The following is a 19,963-nucleotide window of genomic DNA, read 5'->3' on the forward strand; positions in this document are numbered from 1 at the left end:
TCCCTGCGGGGCGCCCCAGAGCCCCAACCCACTGGCAGCCCCCACCCTACTGTACTGAGCTCTCAACCCTGACCTGGAGGGTGGTCCTTGGGCCTCAGGACGGTGAGGCCAGGCAGGAGCAAGGGGGACACCGGGGCCTTCTGTGGGGGCGCCTGGCCTCCCAGGTGGGGTGTGGAGGGTCCCAGGGTCAACGCTGTCCAGACAAGGGCAAAGGACTAGACTCCTCTTCCTGCTCCCCCTCCTTGGGCCCAGCTTTTGGGGACAGAGCGGGACGATGCCAGCAACTCGGCCAGGGCTCCTCTAACCCGGGCCCAAGGGGAGAGCCCTTATCTGAGGCCCTTGGTGGCCCTGGGACCCTGGGTGAGGAGGAGTGACGCAGATGACACCTCCAGCTCACGCCGCCGCGGAGCTCTGAGCCCGCTGCGCTGTAACCCTGCCCCTAGGAGGCGGGGCCTCACCCTTCCTGTGGGGGGCCTCACCCCTGCTGTGAGCCCCAGAGCCTCTCCAGCAGCTCCACATCCCCGCAGCCACTCCCACCCCTCGCACTCCCCAAATGAGGGCTGCTCCTTGGCCGCCACCCAGAGGTGAGGATGTTGCCCCCAACGAGCCAAGAGTGGCCCCCACCCTCACACCCAGGAACGCCTCCTGCTGCTGGACCCCCCTCTGAGCTTCTCTGTGGGGCTCCTCCAAGCCCCCCCCCCAGGCGGCCACCAGCCTCAGGCTCCCCCGGGCTGGACAGGGGCCCCCGGGTGCGGGAAAGCAGCTGCCAGAGCCACACCGCACGTGTGTGTGTCTGCTTGTGTCTCCGTATCCCTGCGTTTCTGCGGCCTCCCTGCCACGGCCTATCTGTCTCCTCTATGTGGGTCCCAGCGGCCATGCCTGCGTGTCTCAGGCTGCGACCTGAGCTGTAAGGACAGGTCTGTTGGAACCTAAGGCAGCGAGCAGACCCCGGAAGGGTCCTGAGGCCCCGCGGCACCCAGGCCCTCGCAGTGCTGCTCGCCTCACCCTCCCTCCCATGTCTGGGAGCTGAGGGCCCCTGCCCGAGCTCACACACCCAGGAGGCGCGGTCCCCCCAGTGTGGACATACGCTGTCCTTCCTCATGTCATGGCCACTGAGGGCCCAGGCGAGGCTCTGTGTTCGAAACTTTCCTGCCTCTCTTTTGTGGGGGGCACAAGGCCCAGGAAGACAGGATCTCCAGCAGGGAGGAGTTCCTGGGGCCCCTGAGACCAGCAGGTGTCCATGTGAATCTGGGGTGAACAGGTGAGCAGGCAGGAAGCGGACCTCCTCCCTGACCCCAGCATGCTGGGGCGCCCCCCGCTTTGATCAGGCCAGCCCTGACCCTCCTTTCCTCCAGCGCCCTCCTTGCAGCAGCAGGGCTGGCTGGCTGCAGTGGGAGGGGGGGAATGTTGCCCTCCCTTGCGACCTGGACGTGAGGCCGGGCCTGGAAGGGGCCTTGCTCAGAGCTGGCCCCACTGTAGTCCAATAAATGTGTTTACACTCCCCACACACACACATACGTGCTCACACTCCCCCCCCCACTCCCCTGCACGCATACACGCGCTCCCACACATAGATGTGCACACGCCCGTGCTCACTTGGCCCGTGCCCACCCACATGCATTGTCACACAAGTGTTCACCAGTGCACACACAGCCACACGTTTGCACACGCGTGCCATGGCCCATGGCTGCTGTGGTGACCTCAGGAGCAGAGGAATCGAGTTGTTTTTTTCCCCGACACATGTTCCCACAATAAAAAAACAACCAACAGGAAAGTGCCTGGGGTCGGGGACAGGAAGGGGAAGTGGCCTGCACGAAGGGAGCCGGCTCTAGCGGGGGGACACGGGGTGGCCTGTTTGGGTGGGACTCGGGGGCCGGACAGGCTGCTGGCCACGGGGTGGGGAGGTAGAGGGCCCCTCCAGGGCGTCTGGGCCCTGGGGCTCATCCCACCGCAGCCAGCCTCCCAATTTTGGATGAGAAGCCGAGGCTGGGGTGGGCTTGTCCCGGTCTCCAAGGAGGGCTGGCAGAGTGGCGTTCGGCCCCGGGTGCTCTGACCCTCCGCACATCCTGGCCGCGGTCCTGCGGCGGCCCCAGCAGCGGTGGGGGTGAGGGAGGTCCTCGGTCTGGGATGCCAGGTGGCTTGGCGGGATCCTTTCTGTGGCACCACCAAGTGTGTCCGGCCCTGGGCACACCCCAGCCCCCCTGGACTGGGCTACTGGCAGTCAGCGGACACCCACAGGTGCATTCCCCATGTGTTCCTCTGTCCACCCCACTCGTGCCGGGTTGCCCAGAGCAGGTGCTGCAGGAGACGAGGGCTGAGCGTGGCCCCCTGGGACCAGGCACACCTCTCGCCAGGGACTCTGAAGTTCTTCCTGCCCTCAGCCTGGCCCAGGGCCAGGTACACAGGAGGTGCTCCTACATGCTCCCCAGATGCAGAGGCAGAGGTGCAGAAAGGGGCCATGACATCCTGGGCCACCCCAGGAGCGGGTCTGATCCCGCCCAAGGGCTGAGTGGAGGGCTTGGCGGGTGGGCTCCGGTGCCCCTTGCTGGTCCCGCACCTCCCTGGGGATGAAGCTGCCCCTTGCAGAGAATGGCCACACTGTTGCTGGGCTTCACCTCAGGTAATCCTCTAAACCTAGCAGGTGAGCTCCGCCCCCTGTGCAGGTGAGGACACCCTCGACCTGCATCCGGTTTCTACTCACTCCCAGAGCTGCCCCGAATGGGATCTGGTGGTGGGAGGGGGGAGGGCACTGCCTCAGGTGGAGGGAGGGGGCCGTGGGCTTCCAGAGACAGCCCCAGCCTTGCTTTGTCTCTCTCTCTCTCTCTCTTTTTTCTTTTCTCACTTAAAAATCTCAGGAGGGACCCACGGCAACCAACAGTCCTTGTTTGACTATGATTGAGGGTTCCCTGGAGACAGGCAGGACTTCCGGGGCCGAAACAGGGCAAAGCCCATGGAAACCAGGACAAGTTGGTCCCTCTAGAGGGGCCCCAAAGGCATTGAACCAACTCAATCTGATGCTTGAACTCCCTCCCCTGTGTCCTCTTGCAGTGGTTGTCCAGCCCTGTTTACATACCTCCAGGGATGGTGAGCTCATTATCATACAACAAGAGCCAACCAAGAGGTGCGCAAAACCAGAGCCAGGCACTGACCACAGTGAGGGCACATTGTGCAGCAGAATGCAGGGGCCCCTGGCCCACCTTCAAGGACAGTTAGACAAGGAGGAGGAGAAGGGGGAGGAGGACAGGGAATTCCTGACCAAGGGAACAGCACAGGCAGAGGCCAGGAGGCCTGGAACCACCTTACAGGGATTGACTTCCTATGCTGTTATGTCTGACAGCTAGTGTGACTCTGCAGGTCTCCCCGACCCCATCTCCAAAAGGCAGTTCCTTGGGAACATGGTGGCCTGGGCCCTCCTGTGTTCATCCCCCAGGTGTCTGAGCTGGGAAAGGCCTCAGTGTCTTTGAAGGGCTGCTGTATGCCTCTGATGCTGTTCTACTCCCCTCTCATTTTTCTGAGGCTCATGGACCCTTGAGCACCAGCATCTGCCCCCTCTTCCAAGAAGCCTCCCCTGACTTCCCTAGCCCTGCTGCCTCCCCTTCCACAAGTACCAGCCTCCTCTCCTTGGGATGATCATGACCTCCAGCCCCTGCCAGGGATGCCTGGCCGTCTCCAGTTCTTATCTTTGCACCTGCTGTTCTCTTCCTGGAACGCCCTCTCTTTCCCCGAAAAAGCTTTCGTATTCTTCAAAGACATAACTCGAAGGTCAGCTCTTCCAGGAAGCCCTCCCTATCTAATTGGGGTTGATTACCAGCTTCTCTCCTCTTTAAGCTACTTCCCTCCTTCTGTGCCCTGCATGCAGAACCAGGTAGACCTTGAGCCCTGAGGGGACCCAGGGATGCCCAGCCCAAGGGTGATGTCTCTGGGAGGGGAGCTCAAAGCCCTTCACTTGCCTCATTGTCCTCGTCTCTGGCCCAGGCCTTTGTGGGGACCCAGGAGAAGGCCTGGGCTACCTCTTAGGCAAGCACACAGCAAGTGCATACTAAGCGCTTGCTGAGAGGTTTCCTCCCAACCAGTATTTCCTGAGTCCCCACTCTGTGCCCGACACTGGGTCACGTGGCTCCCCAGGGAGGTCACCTCCATCCCCCTCCGGCACCCCCAGCACACAAGGAGCAGTTGGCACTCAGGAGGTGCCCAGGAGTGGCTGCTTTGGGTCTGCCAGACAGAGGCGAGGGCCATGCCTTCCCGTAACCTTGGAGACAGACAGTCGGGCTCCAGAGTCCGGCTCTGGTCACACCCCTCCCTGGCCGGGTGGCCTTGGGTGGGTCATGGCTGCTCCGGAGAGCCGAGTGAGAGGCCACGTGTGGCAGCACCAGGCACGGGCTCAGTGGGCGGCATCACTCTTTTTCTACAATGGCCATAAAAGCCCCTCACCGGCAGTGTGGATTCCTTCCCAGAGAGTGACTCAGGCACTCTGGGGTCTCCAGGGCTGGGCCTGGGGTCTTGGGGACTGACCAAGTACCCAGGGGTGCAACAGTTTCTCAGGCAACATTCCGAGGCTGCCCGGGAGAGGCCCAGGGCAGGGGAGGGCAGGGCCCAGATTTATCCACCAATCGGGCGGGCTCCCGGCTCGGAAGCCTGTTCTTATCTGCCCAGCCCAGCATGGGGGGTGAGGGGGGGCCGCTGGGCCAACTGGGGCGGGACGCTGCCTGGGGACTGGACACGGAGCAGGCCCGGCAGCCCCAAGCCCCACCAGGTGGGTGACAGCCACTGACGGCTCTCAGCGTCCCTGCAGGCTGGTGGCCGGCTGCCCGCCCATCTCCTGCACCATGTCGGACGGCGAGGGCCCCTCGGCCGGTGAGTGGCAGTGCTATATTTACCTACCACGGCTCTGGTTGCAGGGCCAATGCTGCTGGGCGCCGAGGGCACTGGGCGCCCCCACCCCAGGCTGCAGGCAGCTGTGGGGCCGGACCCCCTTCCTCCTAGCCTGATGCCTGGGATGGGCGGGGGTGGGGGGTTGCTGCGCTCCTGGAAGGGGAACTGGCCTTTCAGAGCTAAGTTCTGCTGCACCACGGGCTTCCCGGTGGGGCCGGAGCAGGAAGCTGTGCCCGCTGCGAACCCCTCCCGCTGCTAGCCAGGGAGTCGGGGGCTGCCCCACGGTGCCGCGGGCGCCGGACTGTGCCTGGGAGCCACCGGCCCCTGGAACCGCGTGCAAACGAGTCTGTGTGAACATGTGTCTGGTGGGGGGGCCTCCAGCTTCCGTCTGATTCCCCAAAGATCGGAGACCTCTGGGAAGTTCGGAGGCCCGGGTCTGCCTGCACGAGACAGACCCTCCAGGAGTCCCCAAATCCCCTAGGTTGGAAATGGCCCGGGACACAAGGACAGAGGGCCAGTCAGATACTGTGGTCTGCACACCGACCCTCTGCCCTCCCCAGGGGACTGGCTGCCCGTGCGGCTGGCCGGCCGCCCTCGGCTCCCTCCAGCTGAAGGCAGGCTCTGAGATGGACATCCCTCTGAGCCGGCCGTAGTGGGACCAGGGCTGCAGACAGCCTACGCCAGGCGGCCCGGGTTCAAATCCCCAATTCTCTCACTTCTAGATTGGGTGACTGACCTGGGGCAAGGAGCTTCCCTGCTCTGAAGCTCCGTATCCCCAAGGGAAAAACAAGGCAGCGCCAACCCTCCCTGCAGTGGCCTCGCGGAAGCAGCAGGTGGAGAGCCCCGGGCAGGAGCCTGTGTCTCGCGGTCTGGCCGCTCCAGCCGCACCTGCACGTCTAAGCCTAAGCTCCTGCACATCTGTGGCCCCTGGAGTCCTTATCTGTCCCGCAACGCCACGTGGGGACATGCCCAGACAGGTCAGGCCAGCCTGGGGGTCCTGGACTGGTTGTGATGGACGGCGGTGTGGTCCTCCCGGCATGGTGTCTGGTAGACAGTCCTGGCGCCTGGGCCGGGCCAAATCAGATTTGGAACAGAGAGAGAGAGAGTGCGTGTGTGTTGGGGAGGGGGACACCGACAAAACTGGCCTGACCTCACCCTCTTCCGCCAGGCATCAGGGGTGCTGGCTGCCAAGAATTGTCCGCCGAGGAGCCGGTATGTGGGGGCGGGTGGGGGGGGCAGACGGGCCCTTTCTGGCTGGCTCTGCCAGCACCTGACACAAACCCGGAATAGCTCTCTCCTTCCACCGGGGACACGGCCCTGCTTTTAGCAGCTTGTAAAACCACCCGCACAGAGAAGGGTATTTCAGGAAGGCCAGAACAATATTTAGCCTGCTGGGCCGATGGAACGGGCACCGAGCGTGTGCGTGTGCATGTGTGCGTGCGTGCGTGCGTGTGTGTGTGTGTGTGTCCAGGAGGCTAGAGGAGACACGGCCTTTATGCCCCTGTACAGTGTAGGAGAGGGTCATCTGGGCTGGGGCCGGCAGGCGCGGTGGTGGCTGTGCCCACCCTGGCCGGGCGGGTCACCCTGGGCGAGCGTGGGCCTTGGCTTCCTGTAGAGCACTGTGGGATGGTTCTTTTCTCTGCTGTGCTGGCCTTGCTGGGGAGTCTGGTTGGCAGTAGAGGCAACACCTGGGCGCAAGGGTGTGTGCGTGTTCGGGGGGGTCCCCTAGAGTGTGTTGTCTGAAGGTCAAGACTTTCTAGGATTCCAACCCCATGGCAGTGGTTGGGTCCAGGAGGATACTGTGAAATATTTCTACCTCTTTTCAGAAACCAGTCCCTGGGCCTCTGACTATAGCAAGAAAGTTCTCAGCTGCCCAGCCATGACCTGTGTGACCGTGGGCAGGTTACTGAAGGTCACCGGGCCTCAGTTTCCTCGTCTGTCCAGTGGGCACAATAATAGGACATTAGCTCCTCAAGTCCCAGTGAGGATTAAGTGACGAAAAGCATATAACCTGCTTGACATAACGCTCAGCTTACTGTCAGCAGGTGTAACTATTTTTACCGTCCCCTAGTAAGTGAGCTGCAGCCGAAGAGGAAAACGAAGGGGACAGACTATGTGCTGTGTCTTGTCCTGGCCACCTTGGAGATGTTGTTTGATCCCTGGAGGGTGTGCATGAACTCCATCGTACAGGTAGAGAAACTGAGGCTCAGAGAGGCGAATAGACTGGCCCCACGTTGCCCAGCTGGTACATGGCAGAGTCAGGATTCGAACCCACCTCCCCAGACCCCAACTCAGGGCCCCATCCAAGAAATCCTACCCTGCTCGTCCACGGGTGGGGGCTGGGGGGTCTTGTAGGCCCTTGTAGTTCTCATCTGAACAACAGCCCTTCTCATTTGGGACACAGCAGCTAGCTCAGGATTGTCTCCAATAATTTGGAGTCTGTGCCCAAAAAATGTGTCCAGAAAACTTCACGGGGCTGGAGCAGAGTGGCAGGCGGTCGACTCCAGGACTTGTGGCCCTGCGCCTGGACAGGGGAGCCTGGAGGCTAAGGTTACCACGAGGCAACGTCGTATTTATAGCAGGGAGCTGCCTGTCCCGGGAGCTGGCAGCCTGCCCACCGGTCCAGAGAAGGGGCTTCCCTCACAGCTGTCTGGATTCTAGGCCTGGCTCCGCCCCTGAGCGAAGCCCAGCATGGGACGGGCCCCTTTCCCATCGAGACTCAGTTCCCCCATCTGTAAAATGGGGCCCTACCATGTCCCTTGCTGGGTCTGGAGACGGTGTCTCTAAGGGCTGGTGTGGCCTGGACGGAGGGGCCGGAAGGTGCCGGCTCCAGGCACCCTGGGTCTGTTGATTGTCCCTTCCTGCCTTTGACCTCGAGGCCGGGCCCCCTCCCCTCCGGGCGGGACTCTGCAGGAAGAGAATCCAGCCTCTGCACTGGCAGAACCCACGTGTTTGGGAGGGTTTCCAGCAAAGCCGTTTTACAATTCCAAGCCCCACAGAATAGGCTGTTGTTATTCTTAGCAGAGCAAGTCCCTCCGAGCCGAGCCGGGGTTTGAATCTTGACTCTACTGCCCTGTCCCCTAGCTCTGTGACCTTGGGTGACCCTCCGAGCCGGGGTTTGAATCTTGACTCTACTGCCCTGTCCCCTAGCTCTGTGACCTTGGGTGAGTCACTTAGCCTCTCTGAGCCTCAGTGATGGGTTTCCATTCGCCTTGCTTTGGGGGGTGTGATGAGGACGTGATGAGGGCTCAGCCAACAGAGTGACTCTCTTTGTCTTTCTGCATAAACTCCCACCGAGGCCATGGCCCCTGGGTTCATGGCAGTATACAGTGGACAGACTAGCTACTGCCTGTCCCCCTGTCTTTATCCTCTCCCTCAGCTCTGCAGCTCCTGGAGCTGTTCTGAGCGATTCACCCAGGGGGCCAACAGCTCTCTGGGTCCCCCCAAAGGTCCCCATACTTGGCTCCCCAAGTATCTGTCTTTGCCTGGATACAAGGGTTTTTTCCCAAGGGCGGAGGGCCTGACATTGCAGTAAACCACCCCATATCCCACTCACTACATCCGGCATCCCCAGAGCCCAGAGAGAACCCCACTTCCTTTTCCCTCCTCGTCCCGGCCTGGGTTTGAGTCTCCTTGTTTACCAACTGGCCTCGGGGCCTGCAGCTGTGTCTACAAAGACATTTAAGCAAAACATTTTTTTTTAAACATTTTATTTATTTATTTGACAGACAGAGATCACAAGTAGGCAGAGAGGCAGGCAGAGAGTGAGAGGGGAAAGCAGGCTCCCTGCTGAGCAGAGAGCCCGATGTGGGGCTCGATCCCAGGACCCTGGGATCATGACATGAGCTGAAGGCAGAGGCTTTAACCCACTGAGCCACCCAGGCGCCCCTAAGCAAAACATTTTAATTTAGGTCCTGCTCTTGGAAAGGAAGTGTCTTCCCCCAGGAGAGGCAGGCTTGGTCCCAGGGTCTCGTCATCTCTCTAGGGTGTCCCCTCCTGTTGATGAGGGCTTCCCTCTTTCTAGACAGGTAAGTCTCTTGGGCAATAGGGAGCCAGTGAGAACACGAGCTGGGGGTACCTGGATTGCTTCAATGTTTGGGGGGCAGGGACCAGAATCTGGAGGCCAAGAGGCCCAGAAGGAGGCTGGCAAGGATGGTCCTGGGGAGAGAGGCTGAGGCTGACTCAGGAGGGGAGGGATGGGGGAGTAGGGGACTTAGCAACTGGGTGTGGGGGCAGGGAGGCTGCCTCCCCCATCACGGAGGTCCAGAGGACAGATGCTCATCTCCAGGGGACTGGGGGTGACCTGGCAAGGGCCCAGAGCTGGTCTGTAAAAGCACATGGGGGTCAAAATAAAAGACAGAAACTGGAGGCCAAGGGGCGTCTGGGTGGCTCAGTTGGTTAAGCATCCGCCGACTCTTGGTTTCGACTCAGGTCATGATCTTGTGGTTGTGGAATTGAGCCCTGCCTTGGGCTCCGCGCTCAGTGTAGAGTCTGCTTCAGATTCTCTCTCCCTGTCCCCCGAGGGCTCTCCCTTAAATAAATAAATAAAATCTTAAGAAAAAGATAAGGAAACTGGTGGCTGAGATGAGTTAGCGATACCCATTGTCATCCAATTCTGATTTCAAATCTTTGCATTCGTCAACACAGACCCTTTGTTTTTTACTGACTATAGGGGCTGGGATAGACTCAGTGTGTGCTGGAAAAAAAAAAAAAAAAACAAGACAGATAAATCCCAGTGGCTTAAAGCAACAAAGGTGTATTTCCCGTTCGTGCAAAGTCCTTTGCAGATCTGGGTAACTGCCGGGTGGGTTGCCTAAGCGGGAGTTCAGCCTGACGCCTCCATACGGACCCACGCTTTCTGGGTTATGAGGCCCGGCAGACAGACAGAGACACCGCACTGACAAATGCTCCCGTGCCCGAGTCGCCCGTCCTGCCACGGCGGGCATTTCATTGGCTCGAGTGAGTCACATGGCCACACCTAATGGCCAGAGGTGGGGGTACTGCTCTCCATTTGTGAACAGCAGTCATATCGGCCACCCCATGGACTTTTGTCCCCAACTGACTTTAAAACAAACAAACAAAAAAAGCAATCCATTTTAATTATGAAATGTTGGGAGCGTATCGGCGGAGCTGCGGTCCTTAAGCATCTGAAATGCAAATTATGAATCGTTCCACCATGCAAGTCACAAAGCAAGGGACAAGATTTTTCAAAACGTGTTCTTTCCCACCGATTTGAATTTGCATTTAAAAGCACAGACATAAGCGTCTGAGCGATTGTGTCACCACGCCAGCCAGGAAAAGCATAACCAAGAGAAACATGAGCCGTTAATTGCCGCGAAGCTCCATTGATTCATTATTTGCTCACGCACCGGAGGGGGTGCTGGCGGGACAGCTCCCGAGCCCCCTCGGCCACCACGGTCCCCGGATGAAGAAACGGGGTCTGAGCTCAGGGGAAATGATGGTGGGAATGGATGGGAAGGTGAATGAAGGGTCCGTGTGCCATCTCCCTGAAGCAGACGCTATTTCCTTAATCCCGCGCCACCGCACCACGCAGAGGCTCGCCATCCGTTTGACGAGTAGTCGCATGAACGAAACGAGCGTAACCGGAGGGCTGTGGCCATGAACGCCGCGCGTCGTTTGTATGAGATGAGACTTGGCTTCAAAACGTTTGCAAATACTAGAGGTTGTCTCTAAGCCTTTCCGTAAGGGTTGATGACGTCAACTGAATAGCTAGAAATAAAGCTGGAATTTAAAACATTAATATTAGTAATTAAATATAATTTTTTATTCATCGATTAATATCGATTACTATTATAGTAATTAAAATAAATTAAATATTAATTGCATTGCTAAAGCTGGGATGGTAGGACTCCCTGCTGGGGATCAGATTCCCCTGCAGCCCAGGCGACCCACAGTCCAACCTCTAAGCCAGACTGTTTAGAGAACTCTCGCCCCAGTTTAAACACATCTTCTAGGGTTCCGCCTGATTTATTTCAGATGGAAAAATGTGTCAAAGCATGGTGCAGTTGCAGAAAACACTCTCCCTTCTGCTTTTCTCTGGAGGGGCCCATGGTCTCAGTGGACCACCTGACTTGGTGGTGCTTATCAGGCTTGTCCTGTGTGCACGGGTCCCGCCAGGCCCTGCCACGTGAGGGGAGAGCTGGGGCCCTGGTCCGGGGAGGCCCCTAGGGGGCAGCTGGCCAGGGGACTTGTGCTCAGGTCCCTCTGAGTCCCCAGTGGTGCTCAGGCTGCAGGCTCCAGGCAGCGTCCTGGGGTCCACCCCGGCACCGTAACTTCTGGTTTTGGGGAGCGGCGTTATTGAGCGGTAATGACTCCATTCCCAGGGTTGTGCCACTGCGCTCACATAGCCCGCTTGGGAACATTTTAATCACCTCGGGAAGAAACCCCCACCCCTTTGCAGTCATTCCCAGCGCCCCAGCCACTCCTGTCTCTGTCTCCGCGGATTCGCCGTTGTGGCCATTTCATTCACACACAGAGAATAGTGCAGCGCGTGGCCTTTTTCCTCGTGGGATGTTTTTAGTCTGTTCCCCCTGCCGTCTGCAGCCGTGCTTCATTCGTCTTGTGGCCAAATGCCCTCCGTCGTGTGGAGAGACCTCACGTGACTTATCCAGTCACCAGGTGATGGACGTTCAGGCTGTTTCTACGTTTCGGCTGTGATGACCAACGCTACCGCGGACACTAGAGCGTGACTCCGGACAGATGTCTTCACCTCTCTCGGGCGTCTGCCTCCAAGAGGGCTTGCTGGACTGGAGGGTGGCTCCATGGCACCTTCTGAGGACCCCTGGACCGTCTTCCGCAGCAACGGCACCCCAGGGGTGCACGAGGGCTCCCCTTTCTGCACATCCTCACCGATGCTGCTCGTTACCTGTTTGATTCCGGCCACCTGAGCGGGTGGGCGTCTCACCGTGGTGTTGATTGGCCTTTCCCTAGCGACTGGTGGTGCTGACTGTGCTGGTCTTTTCCTGTGCTCCTTGGCATCACCCCCTTGGCTCTGAGACCGTAAGCCTCAATGTCCTCATCTGTAAAATGGGGACCAGGACCGTGCTCGCATCCCAGGCCGTGGTGAGGATTCAGTGAGATCATTCCAGGGTCTTGGCCCAGAGCAGCCGCCCAGCAAATGTTTCCTGCCCAAAGCTGCGGTCTGGGCTTACAGGGCCTCCCCTGAAGGCTGGTGGGAGGGAGGGAGTCGGAGAAAGCTAGAAAACTGGAAGTTTCTGCAGGTTCCAAACCCATTTAGGAGAAGGACAAACCTCAGCAGAGAAGGCGGTGACTGACACGGGTCCAGCCCTGGTGATTTCTTCCCCAGTTGCTGGTCTGGGCCGGCCAAGTGAGCCAGCCACGTCTGTACAACCCAGATGAGGCAGGTGTCCAGACCGCAGGCTCGGGGAAGATAAGCCTGCCGGCCATTCGGGTTTCCGGCTAGGGACACCTGCAAGGTTTCTTATCTTGTCTGGCCTCCTCCCCTTGACTACTCTCCAGGCTGGTCACGTTGCCCTTCCTGGACTTGCAAGCCTCCGTCTGTCCATGGAGAGCTCTGGAAATAGGCCAGGAGCATCCTCGCACGAGCTTGGGCAGGAGCCTGGGGCCTGGCGGCGGTGCTGATGGGATGGTCAACCTGATTGTGTGGCCGTAACCTGAGCCGGGAGCTGGGCGGGAGGTGAGGGAACACAATCACCTCATCACAGCAGAAAGCAAACCCGGCTCCAGATAGCAAGCTCATTAGGCTGCCCTGGGGGAACAATTCCAGTTCTGTTCTGGGCCCAGTGGGAGAGAGGCAGAGTTCACTCCGACGGCCCTGGGGCAGCTTGCCGTCCTGGGTCGTACCCCAAGGGGACTCCAAGCTCTGGGGCTGGGTGTGGATGCTGCCACGGTGCCCATGGCCCCCCCGGGGCAGCAGGCGAGAAGCAGGGACAGGAGTGTGGCTGGGAATCAGTGAGACTGGCATTGGCGTTCAAGCTCAGCTACCCGGTGCTGTGTGACCTTTGCAAGCCACAGAACCTCTCTGGGCCCTTGTTTGCTCGTGTGTAAAATGAAGCTGATGATACCGTATAGGGTGGCTGCCGAGCACGAATGGACTAGTGCTCATGGTCTAGGGCGGGGGGTGGGGCGGATTCTAGAGATGGGAGTGGAGGTTCGGGTCTACACACATGGCAAAGGTGCTCAGGAGGAAGCAGGGAAGGCGGGAGGTAGGCGGGAGGGAGGCGGGAGGGAGGCGGGATAGGGCTTCAGGCGAAGTGCAGCTTTATTTTGTTCGATGTCTACACACTCTAGTGTCAGCCCAGTGAAGGAGGCGACCAGGCCTTTCTTGTAGCCTCTGCCTCTATGTGTGTGTGTGGGGGGGGGGGGCGGGGGCGGTCATCAGTCTGGCTGTGGCTCTGCATTTGCTTCCCGGGGCTCCCGTGACAAATGGCCACAAACTTGGAGGCATGAAACCACAGAAATTAATTTTCTCACCATTCAGGAGGCCCAAAGCCTGCAATTAGATGCACTGGGCCAAAGTCCAGGTGTCAGGAAGGCCCCGCTCTCACGGGTGAGGATCCATCCCTGGTCTCTTGCAGGGCCCTTGACTGGAGGCCGTGTCCCTCCGTCCCTGCCTCCGCAGTCACGTTGTCCCCCTTCTCTGCATCAGATCTCTGTCTGCCACTCTCCCCTAAGTACACTCACCATGGTATTTCGGGCCATCTGGATAAATCGGGAGAGTCCCTCCCCCCACCCCCTATCCTTAATTTAATTACATCTACGAAGACCCTTTCCCCATATATGGTAACATTCCAAGGACCTAGTGAGTAGAGCTTGGCGCCTTCAGCCTTCAGCGGGCACCGACACAGATGCCCAAGGAGCTTGTGCCCTCCCAGGGCTCGGGCTGGGGACCCAGGGAAACAGCCTGAGCGGCTCAGACCCCCCCAGGGAAGAGCTCTGCGCCCCGTACCTTCCTGGCCTCTGAGCCCTGCTCTTCCCCCTCCCTCCTGAGCCACCTTTGGCCGCTGCACCAAAGCTTGCCCAGTGTCAAGGGCAGCTGTCTCGCCTTCGTTTCCGCCCCCTGTGAAGAAAGTGGTTGATGGCCTGGAGTAATCAGGGTGGGTGGGAGAGGGAGCACGGTGGGACCTGACCGCAGGAAGGAGGAGACGACACCTTTCAAAAATACACGTTTAAAAAAAAAGACTTTTTGAAACAGCAGTTTAAAAAAAAAAATAGCGAAACCTGAATAAGGAAATAAACCTGAAAATATGCGGGTGATGGATGACGTCCTCAGGGAAGCCGAGAGGGAGCGTGAGTGAGTGAGAAGGAGGCCTCTGTGGGAGGCGCACGGCAGGTGACTGCATCTGGCCGAGCCTCAGTTTCCCTGCCTGGAACTCAGGGCCCGCCTGAGGGTGGCCAGGAGCAGGAAGCAGAAGGTTGCTCAGCAGGCAAACACCTGGAGGGGGTCCTGCCTGCAAAGACGGGGTGTCGCCTCCTCCCCCGGGGAGGCTCCCCCGCCACCTGCCTTTCCCACGGGGCGCCTCTCCTCCCAGCCCTGTGGCCCGAGCTCCCTGACCCTTCAGCGGATGGGACTTCTTGGGGACTTTTCTCCACTGGAGCATGGTCTAAGCCCCTCGGCCTGGCACACACGGCTTCTCTAGGGGACCGGCCAGCTCTCCCCCACCCTCCCACCCCAAGTACAGTGAGAAGCTAGAACTCAGCACTTTCTGGGCCATTTCTCACCTTTTGGTTCCTCCTCCGGGAACACCTCCTCATCCCCAGCAAAGTCTTTCTTCCGTCCTAGCCTCTCCCTTCCTGCCCTGCCCCTACAAGATGGTGACCATTGTGAGGGTGGCATCCACATCTGAGTCCGTGCCCAGCAACTGGCACATAGTAGGTGCTCAGCAAATGGCCTCGTCATTCCCCCCATGCTGCTGGCTGCTCCTCCTGCAGCAGCCTTTACGAAGGAAGCACTAGGGTCGGGACCCGTCCGAGGCTCTTCTGTGCACCCTGTTCTCTCTCCGCCACAGTCCCACCACCAGGGCTTACCCTCACTCCCACTTTATGGACAAGAGAACTGGGACTCAGAGGGTGTGTGGATCGTCACGTGCCTAGTGTGAGGACCTCTCTTGTTCCTGCCCTGCGTCACTGGGGTTCATGGACAATCCCTTCACTCTCTGGGCCTCAATTTCCTGATGTGGGAAGTGGGGGTACTCTCCGAAGCCTTACCCCTGGAGTGGGGGGCACAAGACACTGCCACACTTGTAACATCCCCTTAATCCTGGGGCAGGGGTGTGGTCTGCAGGGGAGAGGAACACTTCTCAGCCCGGCATGCCTCCTCCCCCACCCCTGTTTCCCCCAACACTAGCATGCATGACTTCTGGGTGAGGCCAGGCCTCTTCTCCCAGCCTGGCCTGCCCGGGGTGGGGGCTCCCCGTGCTGGAGGAGAAGAGGGGAAGGGTGAGGCTCAGGGACTGCAGACCAACTCCCCGGGGCTCCCTTTGGTGGCCTGGCCTTCTCGTTTTCGAACTCTGCTTGCCCCAACTGTAAAGTTAGAGGTTCGGGGGTGGGTGGGCAGGGTTCGCACACACGAATTCACTTGTTTCTTGTTTTGAGGAGAGATGAGTCAGCTTGCCATCCTGGGGCAGAGAACGCTGGCAAAGCCATCCACCCACTGAATGGTCTGAGCAAGCCTCAGTTTCCCCACCTCTAAGGCGGGACTGGTAGCAGCTGGGCTGGGACGTGCTACATGGACCCAGCTCCCCCCCCCCCCCAGACCCCTGCAGATGGCAAGCGCCTGCCCCTCAGACACCGGCGTGGTTACAGGAGGGGACAGGTGGTCACAAGCAAAAGCTGTAAATCTAATCGGTCTTTTTAAAAACATCTAACCGCTCTTAATCCTGCTAATGGTTTCTCTTCCTTCCATGAGAAGGAGGTCCAACTGGCGGCACCGGGCCAGGGACAACAAGCCTTTGTGTTCTTTTGGGAAATCGAGACGGAGCTCAGAGAAGGACGAGTCAGGTGTTGGCGCCTTATCTCTCCTGGCAAAGCCCGAGCCTCTGGGCCGGGTCCCTGCTGGCCGCCGAAGGGAGGCGTGAATAATGGAAGGGCTGGCGCTGGGCCCCCTGCCACCAGGGCTATGTCGGGAAGCGGAGGGAGGAACCATGGGGATAGGCAGCCTCAGATGGCATCGGGCTCCTAGAGGCGCAAAGGGTCTTGAGGCTGGGCTGACACTGGCTCTGAGAGGCCAGGTATCTCTGCATTCGGGTCCCGATGAAGGCCCTGGGCTTCAAGCTCAGATTACACCGGCTGTGTGTCCTTGGGCGAGACGCCTAACCTCTCTGAGCCCTCGCCTCCTTATCTATGACATCCCCACCTACATCTTGTGATGGTTTCAAGGGCTCTAGCAGGGAGGCTGTGGGGTTCCTGGCACACAGTAGGTGCCTCACGGTGGAGTGATAGAAAAAAGCACTCAGGGCAGGGCCACTTCCCCTCCGGGGAAATGGGGGCTTTTCCTGGTCCCAGAGCTTGTAGGACTCCAATTCTGATTTGCACTGTTGTTGATCAGTGGCTCAATCCCCAGAGCCTCCTCGCCACGGGGCCGGGGTGGGAAAACTGAGACACGTCCGTTGGTCAAGCAGGGGCTGCCTGGAGGAGGTGTGCCCGAGGAAGGCAGAGGGCAGGAGCCAAGCCCCAGCCGAGAGTTGGCACAGGGGCGAAGAAACTGAGGCTCGGAGAGCTCAAGGAACCTGCCCAGGTCGCCAGCTGGTGAGGGGCCGCCCTCTCCCAGCCATTACTGTAGCGTCTTGACCCTGGGACGGCTTTCAGTGAAATGGAGCTCCGGAAGGGAATTACCCTCGGTGAGGTCACCAGGCGCCATCAGTCCAAGGGTCAGCGCCTGCCCTGAGGACCCTTCCCCGTGCTGCTGGAGATGGCACCACGGGGAGGGGTGCTGCCGGTGACCACCATCCCTCCAATTCAGGGCGGCTCTCGGTGTGGGATGTCAGGCCCAGAACACGGGCAGGAGCACGGCACCAAGGAACAGGGTCCGCGGCGAGACCCCCCACTGATAAACTGGAGAAGTCACGGGTAGCAGGTCTGGCCCCGGCCTGTGCTGCAGGGAGGTGGTGGGGAGGGCTGGCCCTCAAGGCCACTCCGTCCCCCTCCAGCATGAGTCACTGCTTGGCTCAGGGCCCAGGCAGCCGAGGGAGGCCTCTGGCCGGGGTTCCCTGAGGTTAGCAGCCTTGGTGTCCGACCACTCCTTGGTGTTCCTGGCAGGCTTCTGTTCCTTTAAGAACCTGAACTTGAGATGCTAGGATGGGTGGTGAGCTGGCTGGAGCTCAGGGGTGTTCTAAACCTCGCCTTAGAGGATCGTGGGCCTCACTTTTCAGTGCCCCAAATGTACGGCCTGGGCTTCTCAAACTTTGGTCATTACAGCCACGTGGGGTGGGGTTGCTGCCCGGAACGGTGCATTCCTGAGCCCCACCCAGGCTCCTGGGATCTGCATCTCCAGGCGTCCCCTGTGGCTCATGGTCCCGGTCTCCGGCCCCCCTTGGCACATCTGTGAGGTTCTCCACACCCTCCTCGTGTTCACGCTCTCCAGTCCTCTCACGTGCTCCTCATCGGTATGGCTCACGCCCACACTGCCCGGGACAAGTGAGCCAGACGTGCAGACACACACACACACACACACACACATACACCCAGACGGGTCACACAATTTGCAGGGCCCAGTGCTAAATGAACACACAGGCCCTGTTCAAGAATCATCAAGGATCTCGAGGCGGTGACAGCGGGATATTAAACCAAGCCTGGGGCCTCGGGTGACAGCACAGGTCACACATCAACAAGGCCAAGCCCCGCATACATGCAGGCCACACACCCTGGGGTGCTCGTGGACGAGCCTGCCCACTGCACACACACACACGCACGCACATGCACACGTGCACACACACGCATGTGCACACACACGCACGCTCACAGACACACACGCGCTCCTGTGTGGTGAGGCTTTCAAGACAGCTTTTTATTGGGCTCAGGAAGTGTGCTGGTTAATGTTTAATAAAGCAGAATCAAAGTTGAGTCACAAGTGAGCTGCTCGTAAGCAAGAAATGCCAGATGGGGTATTAGCTGAATCACTGTCTTGGGTTTCGTGAGTAACATTTTAACTAGGTTGTGACTAGTTTGGGAAAACTTCTACGCTCCCTCCCACGTCTACCCCAACATCTAAGTTAAACCGGCCCTTATTTCACGCTGCAAATGCCACAAAGCGCACCGAATAACATGTCGACTTCAGGATTTCTGCGAACAGATTTCTCTCCCAGACGAATCCAGGAGCGGGAAGGGGAGGCTCGCGTTCACAGCACCTGCTACCTGCCGGCCTGCGCACTCGGTGAGGTGGCCTTGGTCTGTCACCTGTTCATAAGCCCCGGGCTCCCCGCCTCGTGCACAATTGGGGCTTTGGAAGAGGGCGCTTAGGGCTGTACAGATGCACCTTGGAGATGCTGCGGGTTGGGCTCCAGACCGCCGCGGTACGGGGACTATAAAACGAGACAAAGGGATGTTTTTGTTCGCATGGCATAAATAAATGATCTAGGCAGTGTCCAAGAAAAACAGTGCACGTACCCTCATTAGAAAATACTCCTTTCTAAGAAATGCTGCCATGCCGAGCTTTCAGCGGGTGCTGATCACTGAGCACGGATCACCTGTTTTTCTTAAAGATTTACTTATTTATTTATTTTTGTGAGAGAGAGAGTGTGAGCGCACAGAAGCAGGGGGGAGGGGCAGAGGGAGAAGCGGACTCCCCGCTGCACAGGGAGCCTGAGACAGGCTGGGATCCCAGGACCCTGGGATCATGACCCGAGCTGAAGGCAGAGGCTTTAACCCACTGAGCCACCCAGGCAGCTGAGCCCAGATCGCCTTAACAAATACAAGAATAACAAAAAGAATAATGAAATATCGAAAGAATTATCAGACCGGGACCCAGAGACATGAAGTGAGTGAATGTGGTTGGGAAAATGGTCCCAGGAGACTTGCCCGACGCAGAATGGCCACAGCACTTCAGTTTGTAAAAATCATGGTATCTGCCAAGTGCAGCAGGACGGAGGACGCCTGTGCTCGTCAGAGCCGGGGATCGCACTGATTGTCAGATGCACGTTCTCCTCTGGACCACTGGGAAAGAGAAAACCCGCCCTTCGTACCCTGACACCAGCCGAGGCGTTGATGGGTGAACTTGCTCGGGGCTCAGAGGCGCTCACCTGTGAAAAGCGTGTCTCAGAGTGGGTGCGAGCAGGGATCAGCCTCCCAGTCCACAGATGGGGAAGACTGAGGTCCAGACAGGGTAAGAACCAGCCAGGGGGCTTGTGGGCTCCTGCTATTATGTGAACAGAGCCTTAAGAGAGCTTATTCCAGAGTTCTACCCATGACGCATGCAGCGTTGCTTTTTCCGGGCTGAGGGGAGACCTGCCTCGGTTTCCCAAAAATGCTACAGGTGCGCCCCTCTCTGTGCAGCCTGGGGGCTCAAGGGTTCCCACGGTGGAAGCTTCATTCTTGCACCTCCCCCACATTTGACCAGAGCTAGGCACAGTTGGGAGCATTTTCTTCAAAGCAAGTTTTAGAGATAATAGTAATTTTGAGGACCGAGTCCTGCTTTGAGCCCAGCCCGCGGCTTCCCATGCAATAATTCATTATGGGAGGATTTTTCAGAGACAGCCACTGGCCTTGGAAGGCGATGAGCTCATGAATATGCATGAACTCGTCCTCATAAATTATGCATTCGATAGGGAGGCTCCTGGGGAGGCCAAGGAAGGCGGGGAGTGCTTGGTCCCTACAAGCCTTGCTCACAAGCACTTCTTGTAAAGCCCAGACCCTGCGTGCCCTCCCTCCCCGTGACAATGAAATTGCGGAGTGCCGCTGGGCTCCATTCAAACATGGCACTCTGGTCTTCTAAGAATCTGGAGTTTACTTGGCTGTTGCTTCTTTAAACTGGCAAGGCTGGCGCGCCCGGAGGGGGCAGAGCAGGTGTGCCCTCACCACCCCCCCAGGGCATTTGCTTCAGAATCAGAGACCTTGATAGTCTGACTGCACAGAGTCTCCCACAGCTGAAAAGCTG

General features: G+C 58.9%; 1 protein-coding gene across 2 annotated transcripts in view; it reads left to right on the forward strand.

The window, feature by feature from the left end:
- The first annotated feature begins 4,674 nt into the window (after positions 1 to 4,674).
- EML1 (EMAP like 1) overlaps positions 4,675 to 19,963 on the forward strand; it is a 176,121-nt gene continuing 160,832 nt past the window's right edge. The window contains exon 1 of one of the 2 annotated variants that reach the window (XM_080808139.1): positions 4,675 to 4,854. In XM_080808139.1, the coding sequence (XP_080664265.1) occupies positions 4,827 to 4,854 (28 nt within the window). In that variant the 5' untranslated portion in view covers positions 4,675 to 4,826. The remainder of the gene's footprint in view (positions 4,855 to 19,963) is intronic. The other variant, XM_080808141.1, reaches the window with a different exon arrangement.

The sequence above is a fragment of the Martes martes genome, assembly GCF_963455335.1.
Source record: "Martes martes genome assembly, chromosome: 7".
In the NCBI taxonomy this organism is placed as follows: Eukaryota; Metazoa; Chordata; class Mammalia; order Carnivora; family Mustelidae; genus Martes; species Martes martes.